The sequence below is a fragment of the Stegastes partitus genome, unplaced genomic scaffold, assembly GCF_000690725.1.
Source record: "Stegastes partitus isolate 25-593 unplaced genomic scaffold, Stegastes_partitus-1.0.2 Scaffold225, whole genome shotgun sequence".
In the NCBI taxonomy this organism is placed as follows: domain Eukaryota; kingdom Metazoa; phylum Chordata; class Actinopteri; family Pomacentridae; genus Stegastes; species Stegastes partitus.
Window position 1 is genome coordinate 396,974 of NW_007577956.1, and position 13,776 is coordinate 410,749.

Below are 13,776 nucleotides of genomic sequence, written 5' to 3' on the forward strand. Positions count from 1 at the left end.
TACAGATTTTTAGATTTTGTTTTTAAGAGAGCTTGAGGTGATGTAAGGATTTTTACTTTACAAGGTTGAGGTCACACCGCTCTTGTAGTTGCGGCTCATCGCCGCTTGGTGTCGCTGTTTCACTGTGAGCTTCCTGTCAGGCGACCATAGCAGTGGAGCTCCGTACAGTCGACCGGCTCGAAGATTATTTTTATTCTTGTAGAAGTTTCGACAGAACATGTTGGAGTAGATTCGGCACCACTTAGGGGAGATTAGGGGACGATCTTCTCGCTCCTCTTCCGCCTCTCTGGGGACTTTCCGCTCGGACGACGTTATAAAAAGTTAGTTTCGCTTTCGCTCTGAACAGTGCGACACGTTTGGACGAAGCGTAAACAGGCTGCCGGCTCGGGAGAAGGAAAGGAAGGATTTGAGCTCGTCTCGGTTTAATTTCGGAGTCTTTTCGAGCTGTGGGACAAACCTCGTCACAGCAAACCTGCCTCGTGGAAAGTAAACCAGGTGAGTCCGTGGAGGTAATAACACCGGCTTCACCCAGCTAACAGCTAACAGCTCAGTACAGCTACAGACCCATACTAATAACTGTGATATGTGAGAGTGTTTTGGAGGCTTCTTCGTGTTTCTGTGTGCTGGGGGCATTAGCCATGAAGCTACTGGGGCTGTTTCAAAGAAATCAGCCGTGAAGGAGAAAATGAAAGTAAAGCAGAAGTGAAAGCAAAGTGTGGCTGTTGGCAGTGAAGGACATGAACACTGTGGGCACGATGTGAAGGTCGTTATTACATCTAGTGTGAGAGAGGATTAGGAAAACTTTCTGCCCACTAGTCATACAGATTCTGGTTTTCTCTTGTGCACACTGTGTGATACCAAACCACTCATTTTCATAAAGCTAGATGTTGATATGAGACAGACACTAAGCAGGGAAGTGTTGGGGTCAAACATTTATAAATCTAATGGATTATAAAGTAGTAAAGCTCCCAGGCTTTCAGATACTAAACACCTGTAGATCATCTTTCATATTGTTTGTTGAAGTGGCATCACTTTAAATGTGCACGTCGCACCTTTTCTGTGACGTATTTGTTGAACCTGACACGACAGGTAAAGCATGAAACAGATCACAGACCAGGGAATGCAAGTGATTCATATCAGTATTTATTGTTCGCAGCACAAAATTCATAAAATCACAATCCCATTTGTCAGAGCGGGGTCTAATCTATACCACTGAGACCGGCTGCACAAAAAGATGAAAACCACTGCGCTCTAAAACGCCTGCATATCAAGTAGTACTGCACTCGATTCACTCATTCCTACAAGCGTCACATTGAGTCTCAACGCTACCGGGGATCAAGGCTGGTTATTACTCACCGCCGATCTCAATGAGGAAGTTAGTGAAACAAACAAAACAATTAACAGAAATAGAAAAAAGGCGGTTCGTCCGCTCTCACACATTGCATCCCAGTTCTTTTCATCCAGGAGCCCTGCAAGGCCGAGCGGACTCACACAAACAAAACCTACAAACAACAACCAAGACAGTGCAATCTGGATGGATGATCACTGCCACGCCAGCATCTCACACGCAGCAGGAAATCCCTCGGCCCAGAACCATCACACACAAGCCTCGTGTCTCTCTGGCCTCACGCAGAAAACGGCCAGCACCGCCCATCCTCACCTGACTCACTTTATTGTTGCCTGCCCCAATCAGAGGCCGACAGCAGAGGACCACCAGGTGCCACTGGTTACATCCTGGTTCATTTAATTCATTTATAAACCCCGACACACCTGAACGGCTCATGTTGACAACTTTCAGCACACTCAGCACATTTCTGGGATTAACATCGCCGCGGTCGGAGAACTTGTTGAAATCTAGAAATCTATGCCCATAGATCGATAGATAGGTCGGATTCACACAAGTCTTTAGAGTCTGTAAGAATTCAGGCAAAGAAAAAAAACAACAAACCTGTCTAATTTCAGAGACACTCGTTACAGTTAACACAAATCCGACATGCTTGACCAGAAGCGTGCCGAGTAGTCAGAAGGATGACAGATCTAAATTGTAAAATCCAGCTCCAGTCAAACAAGTGACGGTGTTAAATATGAGGTGATAAAACCACACAGACAGATAAGATCAACGTTAATGATCCCTCTCTGGGGAAACCGACGTGTTACTGAAGCTAGACACAGATAAGGCATGAAAGAAGCAGGACGAGGATTATAAAAGTACAATAAGGCTAAAAATATAGATGTAATAAAAATAAAACGGCATGATGAGCTCATGTATAGATATGTTGAGGTGTATCATGATGAGTATACATATGAAGATGGAACAGAAAGACTTGATGAAACCGTACATGTCTTAATGAGGAATGGGATAAATTACTTGTTAGTTTTACATTTTACATCCTGAACCTCTTGTGTAAAGGCAACACTTCAGCTTCTTCATTCAGGATGTGTTTTGTATCCCTCACAATCTTCTGCATCTTTCCTGAGCAAAGATGTTCATCTAGAGATTGGAGGTAGTGATGACCTTCTTGTCTTTGCAGATCCTGTGCATTATGCAGAAAATGAGCTACTTCTTCCCGTTGCTCTGCGTGTGCCTGGACGTGTGCATGGTGCACGCTATCCGCCTGGCCCAGCTCTCCCCTCTCCTCCTCCCCCATCCTTTCATCACCCTGTGGGGAGGAGCGCTGACCAGGGCCTCCTTCCTCGTCCTCTTCGCCTTCACCTACCCTGGAAGCGCGCCCTGGATGAGGAGCTTCGAGGGGCTCCAGAGCGTCGGGGTGCTTTGCCTCCACTTCCCGGTGTACATCACTCTCCTCTGGGCCCTGGGGCAGTCCACCACGGAGAAGCTGTTCGGGTGGCACTCCTGGGAATGGGTGAGCGGCCTCTTTCCTAACACGTTTAGGTGTATTATGGGATGACAGATGCAGGCCCAGGATCAGACTCAAACCACAGCTTTTATTCTTGTGCTTCCAGTTCATCATCTGAAAGTTTGCATGCAAATGTAATCATGGTGAACCTGAAGACGAGTGTGTGATTAAATAATGTGTTTTTCTCAACTGGAGACGCCTGAAGCACAAAGTGATTTATTTCACATCATTAACTTGTCTATACAGTAGCTCTATATGGATGTGTTGCGTGTTATTGTTTTGCAGATGCTACAGGGTTATGTGGTGACGGTCGTGGCCTGGCTCTACTGGAGTCGGTACGTGTCATCCTGGCTGAAGAGGACGCCGTCCCGGAAGCCCACAGTGGACACGAGCACCCCTCTGAAGAGACTGATGGGATACATGCGGCCTTACGTCGGACGCTTTGTGGCCGTGCTGACTCTAGTGTTTCTCTCGTCTTATGGTACGTAAGGCAGCGCCTCGTTTTAGGGGAAGTTTGAGCAGTAATCTCGTGCAAAGTTCTGAACACTTCCATCTGTGTGGTAGCAGCTTCACTCCCATTTTAGAGACAAGTACGGCTTCATTTCAACTTAGTGTTTCTACTGTGGTGTTTTTGACATTTTAATACGACTAGTAGGCCGATAAGTCATCGTCATAAGTGAGTAAAATCAGTCGTAGCCCACTGATGTGTGCCTCCTGAAAGATCAGCATGTGAGACTGTGATCTGCTGCCCTCAGGTGAGATGGCGATGCCTCAGTACACGGGTCGTGTGGCTGATTGGATCCAAAATGAAGAAGCACCCGATGCATTCACAGAGGCCATCACAATGATGACACTAATGACTATTGCCAGGTAATGTACCTCATGTGGGTGTTCCAAAAATCTCATCTCAAGCCTTTACATACGTTCTCCTGTTACTAGCACAGAGTGATGTGGACACAAATTAGGAGATTGTGACTTTAAATAACAAAAATTGTTATTTAACAAAAAAAAAAGGGATTTAATATAAATCCAGATTTTTTATATTTGGCTGCCATCCTCATTAAAGCAGCATCTTTGTGCAGCAGTACTCTGCTCCCAGTGCTGCTGCACCACTTCCTCCCTCTACAGCTCCTCATGTAAACATGGTAACCGTCAGTGATGGACGCTGAATCTGTGTCCAAACAGCAACCACTCAACTTGAGTTTTATTTGGGGGAAGAAGGAGAAATCATGGGAAGCCATTATTCAGATAATAAAGCAGATCATTCATTCCTGGTGAAGGACTTTGGGTAATGATCTCTTTATAACACAACAGTAGCTTATTATGAACACGTTCAGAGTAGAAGTGGTCGTGTGATACTATACTTGTGTGGTTTGTAGTATTAATCTGTTCTCTGTTGTGTGTTTGCAGCGCTGTGCTTGAGTTTGTGTGCGACCTCATGTACAACGTCACCATGAGTCTCATACACACCGCGGTGCAGGGAGCCGTCTTCCAGGCTGTGCTGAAGCAGGAGATTGCTTTCTTTGATGCCACTAAAACCGGTAAATGATGTATACGCTGCACACATGGCCGACACAGCTCAAGGAGTGTGTACAGGAGATCATACACTTGTTTTGTTTTGATTTGTTTTTTTATTGTTCGCATGTATAATGTATGTTTTCATTTTTACGAATCTACCTGCTCATTCTTTGAGAACTTGTGGAGGCTAATGCACAGCTCTCGTTTCAGGTGAGCTCGTGTCCCGCATCACCACGGATACCAACGACATGAGCGAGGCGCTGAGTGAGAAACTGAGTCTTCTGATGTGGTACACGGCACGGTTCTGCTTCCTCGTGTTCTTCATGGTGAGGCAGTCCTGGAAAATGATGCTGCTCACTTGCATGGGACTGCCCATCATCTGGGTCATACCTAAACTCACCGGACACTTCCACCAGGTGATGCTCCACCTCCAATCAGATCAGTTTCATTAATAAGCAAATCAAACGCGGTCCATATTTGTAGAAAACGCTGCATCAAATTGTATTGTTTTCATCTGTGTTTCAGACTATTGCTGTAAAGGTTCAGGAGTCTTTGGCTAAGGCCAACCAGGTGGCCACAGAGACATTTTCCAACATGAAGACGGTGAGGAGTTTTGCCAATGAGGACGGTGAGACAGAGAGGTACAGACAGCAGATGGAGGCCACCTACGCCCTGAATAAGAAGGAGTCAGCAGCCTATGCAGCTTCGACCTGGGCCAACAGCGTGAGTTGAATACTGACCTGCCTGCAGGTTACTGACGGAGCATTTTAAAACCTGCTTGTGTTTATCGCCTCCCACCATGTCAGCTTTTCAGCTAGAAAATGTAAAGAAAATACACAGAAAATGAAATGCAGTACGGAGTTTTAAATGCATCCCTCTGAACCCCAAACATTGTCTGGGTATTTTTATTTGCTCTTGAATAAAAAACGCGCCACTCTTTCCCCCAGATGACCACTTTAGCCCTGAAGCTGTGCATTCTGTACTACGGGGGGACGCTTGTGACCAGGGGGGCTGTGAGCAGCGGAGATCTGGTGTCGTTTGTCCTCTACGAGCTACAGTTTGCGTCTTCTGTTGAGGTGAGCCACGGCTTTATTCTAAGCATACATGCATGCATCCTTTTACTCCTTCCTTACTGACTGCCACGTCTCTTCCAGGCTGTCATGCGTTATTACCCAGAAGTGAAAAAAGCAATCGGAGCCTCTGAGAAGATCTTTGAATATTTGGATCGGAAACCTCAGATACCCCCAGAGGGCAAGTTGGAGCCTAAAAACCTTAAAGGACACATTCAGTTCAGGAATGTTCAATTTTCCTATTCTGGAAAGACAGACGACAAGAATCTTGTGCTTAAGGTGTGAATCTTTTTCTTCTGTGCATTTATTACATCCACAGTTCATTGTTTAAATACTAAGTGGTGTTACATACACCTCTCCTCCACCAGGATGTGTCTCTGGAGGTAAAGCCAGGCCAGATCACTGCCCTCGTGGGACTTAACAGATCAGGGAAGTCCACCTGCGTCAAACTACTGGAGAGGTTTTACCAGCCACAGTCTGGGCAGATCCTGCTGGACGGAGAACCACTGCAAAGCTACAAAGACCAGTATCTGCATGACAAGGTGGGTGGTCACCAGGCAGCTATTGGAGTTAGGATGGCGTGGACCAGTCGTTTCATGACTGGGTCCTTTTTTTTTGTATTGTTCATGCTTACAAGGACAGGTGAGCATGTAGGAAACACACATTCATATACATACACACAAGCATCATCCATGTCATTATTGGGAATTGTGTGGATCTAAAGAATTTTTAGAAACATCATGTTATAAATACCCATCACTTTAACACAGTTGTTCAAACTGAGTTGTAGCAGGGACAGGATTAAGGTGTCCTGCATTGAGGGGTTTGACAGGATACTTGTGCAGCTTTACTTCTCTTCAAACATAAAAAAACTAATAAATCAAAACAAAAAAAGTCAATTCTTATTTTTATTTATATTATATATATGTTTTGATGTTTTTATTGAAGTTACTTGAACATTGTGGCTATAATAATCAATATTAAATAAAACAGTTTGTTATAGAAAGGTGTTTTCTCAGTATAATCTCATCTCTTAGGTTTTTCATTTGTGCATTAAAATCACCAAAGTTGTCTATCAGAGGAGAATGCCCCTGAACCTCCTCACCTCGTGTCAGATTCGTGTGCCGTCCCCTTTTTCACAGCTCGAAAGTTTGTAGGTAGAAACAATAATGAGCCTTGAATCGTAGCAGTCTGTCTGCTGAGGTGGTAAAGAGGGTTTGGAAGCAACCGGTGAAATGTAGAATATAAACTTAACCGCACAGCGCAGCTTTAAAGGGGATTCTGGCCGCTAGTGGCAGAGCAGCTCACAAGCAAAACCACAGTAACAACTGTTAGGCTGCTGCCCTGAAACACGTCACTGTGTCTGCATCCACACTGATATGTTCTCATTTTCAAACATTCACACCTCGTATGCACACTACTCCTGCTATTTAAGAACACCTGAAATGGAGGCTTCTGGAAACACTACGAGGCCCTTTTATAAACTTTGGGATTACTGTTCTGTCCGGATGGGAATAAACTTTGACTTGTTAAAGGATGACGCCCGTACTTGCCCTCACTGTCGCTTCTCAGATTCATCACACTCCTGTCTTGTGATAGGAGGAAAACAAAGCCCTCAGCCTCGACTATCAGTGATTAATTCAACATGGATAATGAATCACAAGCATTACTGGCCTGTCTGTCTCTGCTAGCAGCTGCTGTAAAATTAAGGACATCTGTCGTCCTACTCATCTCCGTTGCTGTTCTTTCTCCAGTGTCTGTGTCTATGAGAGTATGTACAGAGATTAGTTATGAAATGGAGCTAATACTCTCTCTTTCTCACTGTGGATGTAGCTTGTAGTGCAAGTTCTGCACTCAGCTGATCGAGGTAACGCCTAATCATTTCTTATTTATGTTAATGAAAACACATTTCAGCTTTGAATTCCTATATCACCATGTACAAAAACAAAACAGCAGCAAACTCTGCAAGAAACGTTTTAGCCGTTCTTGGATGCTGAGGATGTTTGACGTGATTACGTTTCTCTATTTACCTCCGTTTTTAAGCACACAAAGGAACAAAGACCAAACCTTGACCTCTGTAGGTGAAATAAACTCAGAGGTCTATCAAGTCATCGTGCTGCAGGAATGGAGTGATGTTCAGGAACAACGTGACGTCTGCAGCTGAAAACATAAAATGGGAAAGAAATGCAATCAGCTGTAGTTGATGATGATTAAAGTGAAGATAAGTTCAGGCAAAGTTTCTTCTCAGATTCCTCCAAATGCCTGTTTATTATCCTTTTTTATCTCTTATCTAATCCTTCTTGTGTTATCACACGCTGCTCACACGAGTATTTTATTTGAACTCTTTGCTGAACTTTACTCTTTCGAGGCCTTTGTTGGTCACAGACACAGTTATACACGGTGTAACGCACAGTGAAATGTTCTGCTGTTGTCCTCATCGTGAACCATGCACAGATTCAGCTGAGACAGATTCTACAGCCGCTGATGTTTCCTCTTCTTTCTGTTTGCTCGTAGATGTCTGTGGTGAGCCAGGACTGTGTGCTGTTTGCTCGCTCCGTGCGGGAGAACATCAAGTATGGCTGCGAGGACATCTCTGATGAGAAGATGTTCAGGGCTGCCGAGCTGGCCAGCGCCCACGAGTTCATCACGGACCTGTCCAAAGGATACGACACAGGTCAGAAACTCAGCATGTGGTAGTGAGAATAATGAGAAGTAGTTAAAGAACCGAACACCACTTTGGCCTTTTAGTTTTGCCTATGCAGAAGATACTACTCTCTAAGGAAGACACAACAAATGGTCATCTTGTTGTACAGATGCTGGGGAGAAGGGAGGCCAAGTGTCTGGAGGTCAGAAGCAGCGCATATCCATCGCTAGAGCTCTGATCAGAAAACCTAAAATCCTGATCCTGGACACTGCCACCAGTGACTTGGACACAGAGAATGAACACCGGGTAAGAAATTCTTTGTCTCTCAGCCGATTTATGCTTTGTGTGTCGAGGTGAGCGGTGATGTGACCATCTACGTAGCTTACCCTGTATAGTAGCCGCATGTGTTGTCCACATTCAAAGTCTGCATTGGTCAGCACACAGTTGTTTTTCTTCATGTAGCTCTGAGTCTTGCTTGTCCTCCTCAGGTCTACCAGGCTTTGCTGAAGGAAACTGCTGCAGAGAACTGCTCCGTGCTGTTGATACCCAACAAGATGAGTGTTGCAGAGAAGGCCAATCACATAGTCGTGCTCAACAACGGGATGATAGAGGAGGAGGGCAGGCACGATGAGCTGATGGAGAAAGGCGGCCTTTATGCCGAGCTGGTGAAGAAGCAGAACACGAGCTTTCAACGACGAAAAGAGGACGGGACTGACGCACAATGACGCGTGTGAGCGGCAGTCCAAAGACAGGAAGGTTTCCAGGCTTCAAACTCAGGCTTCACTTGTACTATAAAGAACAACGTTCATGTGTGATGACACTTTATACTACAAGTGTTTGCTGAAGAGGTCAACCGATATGCTTTTGTCAGTGCTGACACCAGCATCCATTTACCCAACTAGTGTTGGGTACAGAAATTATAACACAAACTTTGTTGCAATGTCTGTGTTTATTTATATTTTATTTAAAAAAGGACTTCGGTTGACCCTTAGTTTGGCCCATTTACACTATTGCACCTTGAAAGTAGCTGAAGCTGCGCCTCCTCCAGAAATCCATAAAAATAAAGCAACCTTTCAATCAACATCAACCATCCAATTCTTCACTCAAAAAAAATCCATCATCTGTCACAGTGTAGTACCACTTCTTGTCAAAATCAATCAAGAGCATCCATCTATTCATCCATAACCTATAGCAGCGTAGCAGGGGGCTGGAGCCTATCTGGGCGAGAGGGATACCATGCAGACTCCACACAGGCCGAGCTGGCCAGCAGTGAGGCGACAGTGCTCGCCGCTGTTCCACGATTAGAGTAAATGACGAGACAGGAGTATTTATTTTTCGTTCACAAAAATCTGCCGCTCTGTGACGCTGTCTGGCTTATTGTTCAGCACATTCATCCAGAATGTTGCAACACATGCAGAGGTTCAGTATTAAAAGTGGAAGCACAGTCCTGTGAACAGCTTATTCATTCTGTCTCATGGTAGCTATGATCATATCACCCAACCCCAGGTCTTAGTGGGCAGCTTTCATGTCCGAGTAGGTGTGAATCTTCTTGAGAGTTTATAACCACTAGGATATTGCTTCATTCTCTTTATAAATGTAGGCGTAGAGGAGCTCAATCCGCTAGATTCTGTTATGTTTTCTATCACATGTCTATGTTTATGTCTATGTTTTCTCAACTATAGTTGAGACTGACAGTGTCTAAATGTTCTGGATCTACTCTTTGTATTTTCATGCTTGTGTTTTTTCCACAAGTTTTCTTTTATTAGTGATGTTTTACTTTTGATTGTTTCAGCTTGTTGGCGTTTGGTGACAATAAATGGTTTCCATGAATTTTGTCGTGCCTTTTTGATTTTCAGCTTGACAGCTGCTTTCAGACAGGGCTGCTCTGTGGGAAGATGAATTATGTGTGTTTTTGCATATTATATGTGGCCGCTAGAAATGTTGTTAATCCTCCTTTAATTGGATTGTAAGGCAATGGTAAGTGTGAGCAGTGAAGAGCACCATGCATATCTTTCTAAATGGGATTATTATTATCATTTGCACATTTTAGGATGTTCAAATTGAATTCTATGTAGTCCTGGGCAGTAATAATTTGCACATTTCTGCATACAGCCAATATTTGTTTTACTCTTAGAATTCATTGGATTTGCTATGCTTGCGGTTTATTTGACTGATAAGAGTTCATGTAAATTGATTTGCAACACTTGCTATATTTTTTAAATCGTACATCTTTAAAAAAAAAATCTGCATGTCAGTGTTTACTGATGTGCACCACATCACCGAGTCAGATGTGAAAATCTGCTGACAATGAATGATTGTAATATGCGCTGATCTGCGGTGACGCAAAGCAGATCTGTAGTTGTGAAGACTTTGGCGCTAAACTGTAAAATAAAAGCGATTTAACGCAGTGCGACGGGCGCATCCATTGTAACAGAGCATCAGAACCACGCATGTACTCAGAGTACAACATGTACAGACCTGTGCTACTGGGCGTGCGCTCTGTGTGACAGACGTCTGTTTACAGCCAATAGGAGCACAGAATCTGCGCCCACGTCACAGGAAATACGAGCCGCTGCCACGTGACGGGTTTATATAGCGACAAGCGGAAACGTTTAGGCGCCATTTCATTGCGGAGTTCATTCGGTGGAAGTGCAGCGTCAACAGCTGGTGAAAAAAATTGGACCGTGATAACACTCCGCCCTCAGCCCGATGGAAGCGGCCGTCAACCCGCCTCACGACAGGTAACGTCCGCTGCGCTTCACATCCAACGGAGGACATTTTAACAGCATCGCGGCGACCACGAACACGGCCTACCGTTAAATGTCATCTTGTTGCTACGGTTCTGTTACCGTTAGCCTCCCTGTAGCAACGCTAGCTCGCCAGCCAACGGGGGCTTATATGACACAGACGGATTTAGCTAGCTCTCTGTCACGGCACCGTGCTATCTCCCTGTTAACTGCTGAACTTTTAATGAACGACAGCTACATTTACACGCGCGTTTACACGAGGCCCCCGTCCTCTTTTGCAGTTTGTTAGCTGAGAGTCAGCAGGCGGATGACAGCTGCAGCCCCACCGGCTCGCTCCGCCGGCTGCTCCCCGCCGGCTTTCTGTCTGCCGGGTCATTCATCGCTCAGACACCCTGCCAGCGCTAACCTCGAGCCTCATGTAACTCAGTAACTGGTCATTAATTACGCGTCCAGCATCCACAAACAACATCAGCTAACCCGCGAGTTAGTATCCCCCGTAGGTTTGTTTGGCCATCTTTGCAGACCGGTGGGTGACGCTAGCTAGCTTAGCCTCCAGCTGCCATCTCCTGTCCTGGCGAGCTTGCACCTGTACGCTGTGGCCAAACGGCTGGCAGCGACTGACACGTTGGTTGTTTGATTCTGCATAAACCCGTGCTGAAAAATATAGATTTTGCGCCTTTATTTGACACAAATAAACAGGCGTGAGTGTTAATGGCGTCTGTCATTGTGCAGCAGTGTTTACAAACAGTGAGGGCGGGGCGTCCACACCACGCGAGCTCCAGCTGGTGGAGGTCCGACCGCTTGTTCACGGCTCTGGGCTCCTGGTGGAGAACGTTTTAGGACGTTAGCGTCTGGTGGCATTTTACAACAAGCAGAATTCTGTTCACTGCAGGTTTATAAAATAACAAAACCGCATTAGCCAAAGGAAGCTGTAACTGTTTACAAGTCAACAACAAACTCTTCCAGCCTGTAAGTATCAAGGTTGTGCTCATATGATCTGATGCTGTCACCTATAGTTTGTTTTGACTTTATAGTTTATTGGCTATAATCTAGCCGGTCATAACTCCATATAAGAAAAATGAAATGTTGTTGTTATTTCTTCGGCAAAGTGGCAGCACAACAGTCCTTCTGAAACTGCAAATTGAAACCATGCATTCATGCAGTCATTCTGAAACCATACACTGAGCAAAGTTTACTTTTCCTTTCATTTGTCCCTCATGATCAAGTCTAAACCTTGTGCTAAACAGATCCCACACACAGTAACTGCTTTGACACGTTTAAAGAATATTGCTTAGTTAAGTTTAACTGACAATCCAAAACATATGAGTTGTTCTACATGTGCGTGATGCTGATGAAAAGGCATTTCTTCCTGGGGTTGATGTTTTTTCTAACGGTTACTGCGGTTTGATTTGCAATAAAATGTTCTGTAGTCACTGTGCAGTAGTTTCAAACCAAGTGATAGAGCATGAAACACCAATAAGGGAAGATGGCATGAATTTTTAAAAACCACTGACAGATTAGTTCAAACCCTGGATCTGCACAATGTACGAGGTGTGGATATTGAATAATGAGTCTGGGCTGGTGTCCGAACGTGCCTGAACCTCGTAAACATTACACGGATAAACAAACACTAAAAGTTTCAATCCACTTGAATTTAATCAAAGTTAATTACAGCTTTCGTCTCATTGTTTAGCAGCCACGTCTCATCCGTCCTGAATTACAGCCTATTTGCTAATTGCATTGTTTTAATTTGCAATTTCAAGTTGTTGTCATTTAATTTTTAAATCATTTCACTTTTGCAGACTTTAGGTAGGCCAGTCATTCTGTGTGGTAGAGTAAGCAAACTTTTCCTGACATTTTTATTGCTGGCATTTGGCCCTCAGCTTAGTTTTAGTCCCTTCAGTTATTCATTGAGCTGATATGACTTGAACCAGTTAGTTTCAGAAAAAATTACAAATGACTGAAGGACATATGTTCTGACTTACAAGAATGTAACTATAGCAACAAGGAATTTCTCCCTATTATTGTTTTAGTTCCTTTGCTGTTCAGTTACTTCAAAAAGCTCAAATAAGTAGGCCTCCAATACATTTGACTGAATATTTTAATGTGACTGTATTCACTGCACAATGACTCTTGTTGTTCTCAGCGCTAATGCTATTTGGTCTTTCTTTGTGTTGCCGGCCGGGATTCTGACTGATGCAGGAAATCAGCTCACAGGCTTTGCCACGAATTGTGTGTCAGTAGGGCAAGTGCATGTGTCCCAAACTAGGGTGAGATTTAACTTCTTCTAAATTTGGTCCGTGTGCTTTGCCAAGAGGGAGGTGAGACGGGGATGATATGGGCTTCGTCTGTCTGCATTGAACCGATCGTCTTGAAGTGGCGTGTCCTGTTGGATTGCAACCAAAACTGAAGATCATGCAACTTGTAAAGCATGTTGAGATCTGTTGTTTTACTTAACTCTCCCAAGGCCTTTGGGGAATATTTGTGCATTTGCCCCATTTGTAATGCTCACTGTAGAGCAGAGGGACGCTACAGGGCGGAGCGCTGTGCCTCAGTCAAGGCCATTAGTTGGAGTGTCCTTAGTTGTGTTTGTGAAGAAACTAGAGGACACACATTTAAACCTATTGTTAAAGTATTTATCCTTTCTTTACTGGTGTTTATTTATGGCATTGTGACATTTCTTTCCAAAGAGCATAGTTAACCATTTGAGGTTTATCAAGCTGAATGCATGTCTAGTATAACAACTAAGGGTTATTATCTCTTATTAAATCTTGCAGCAGTTCCTCTAAAATAACTGTAAGCTTTATCAGAACCTGTCTAAACAGTTTAGGCAAACACTGACCATGATAACCTTTTGATAAGGTAGGGCTTATTGTGCTGCATTAGTTTTGTCTGCTGGTTGTTGTACCTAATAAGCTGGTATGTGTGCGTTAATGCTG

The 13,776-nt window shown here is 44.2% G+C and overlaps 2 protein-coding genes across 3 annotated transcripts in view; both read left to right on the plus strand.

The window, feature by feature from the left end:
• The first annotated feature begins 132 nt into the window (after nt 1–132).
• On the plus strand, nt 133–9,917 carry tap1 (transporter 1, ATP-binding cassette, sub-family B (MDR/TAP)). The gene is made up of 13 exons (XM_008281164.1): nt 133–495; nt 2,532–2,864; nt 3,144–3,339; nt 3,614–3,728; nt 4,269–4,399; nt 4,587–4,792; nt 4,902–5,099; nt 5,324–5,452; nt 5,531–5,725; nt 5,815–5,988; nt 7,961–8,120; nt 8,260–8,396; nt 8,579–9,917. Exons 2-13 carry the CDS (start codon nt 2,544–2,546, stop codon nt 8,813–8,815), a joined length of 2,199 nt encoding a protein of 732 aa, XP_008279386.1. The 5' UTR covers nt 133–495; nt 2,532–2,543; the 3' UTR covers nt 8,816–9,917.
• A 798-nt stretch (nt 9,918–10,715) lies between these two features.
• The window catches only part of brd2b (bromodomain containing 2b), a 14,137-nt gene continuing 11,076 nt past the window's right edge, over nt 10,716–13,776 (plus strand). For both annotated transcript variants that reach the window (XM_008281166.1, XM_008281167.1), the window contains exon 1: nt 10,716–10,831. In XM_008281166.1, coding sequence (XP_008279388.1) covers nt 10,800–10,831 — 32 coding nt within the window. In that variant the 5' untranslated portion in view covers nt 10,716–10,799. The remainder of the gene's footprint in view (nt 10,832–13,776) is intronic.

Excerpts from the sequence above, each read along its gene's own strand:
- tap1 (XM_008281164.1), top strand. The coding sequence starts at position 2,544 with ATGCAGAAAATGAGCTACTTCTTCCCGTTGCTCTGCGTGTGCCTGGAC. Across the intron at positions 3,340-3,613 it reads AGTGTTTCTCTCGTCTTATG|GTGAGATGGCGATGCCTCAG; the intron begins GTACGTAAGGCA and ends TGCTGCCCTCAG. Across the intron at positions 5,726-5,814 it reads ACAAGAATCTTGTGCTTAAG|GATGTGTCTCTGGAGGTAAA; the intron begins GTGTGAATCTTT and ends CTCCTCCACCAG.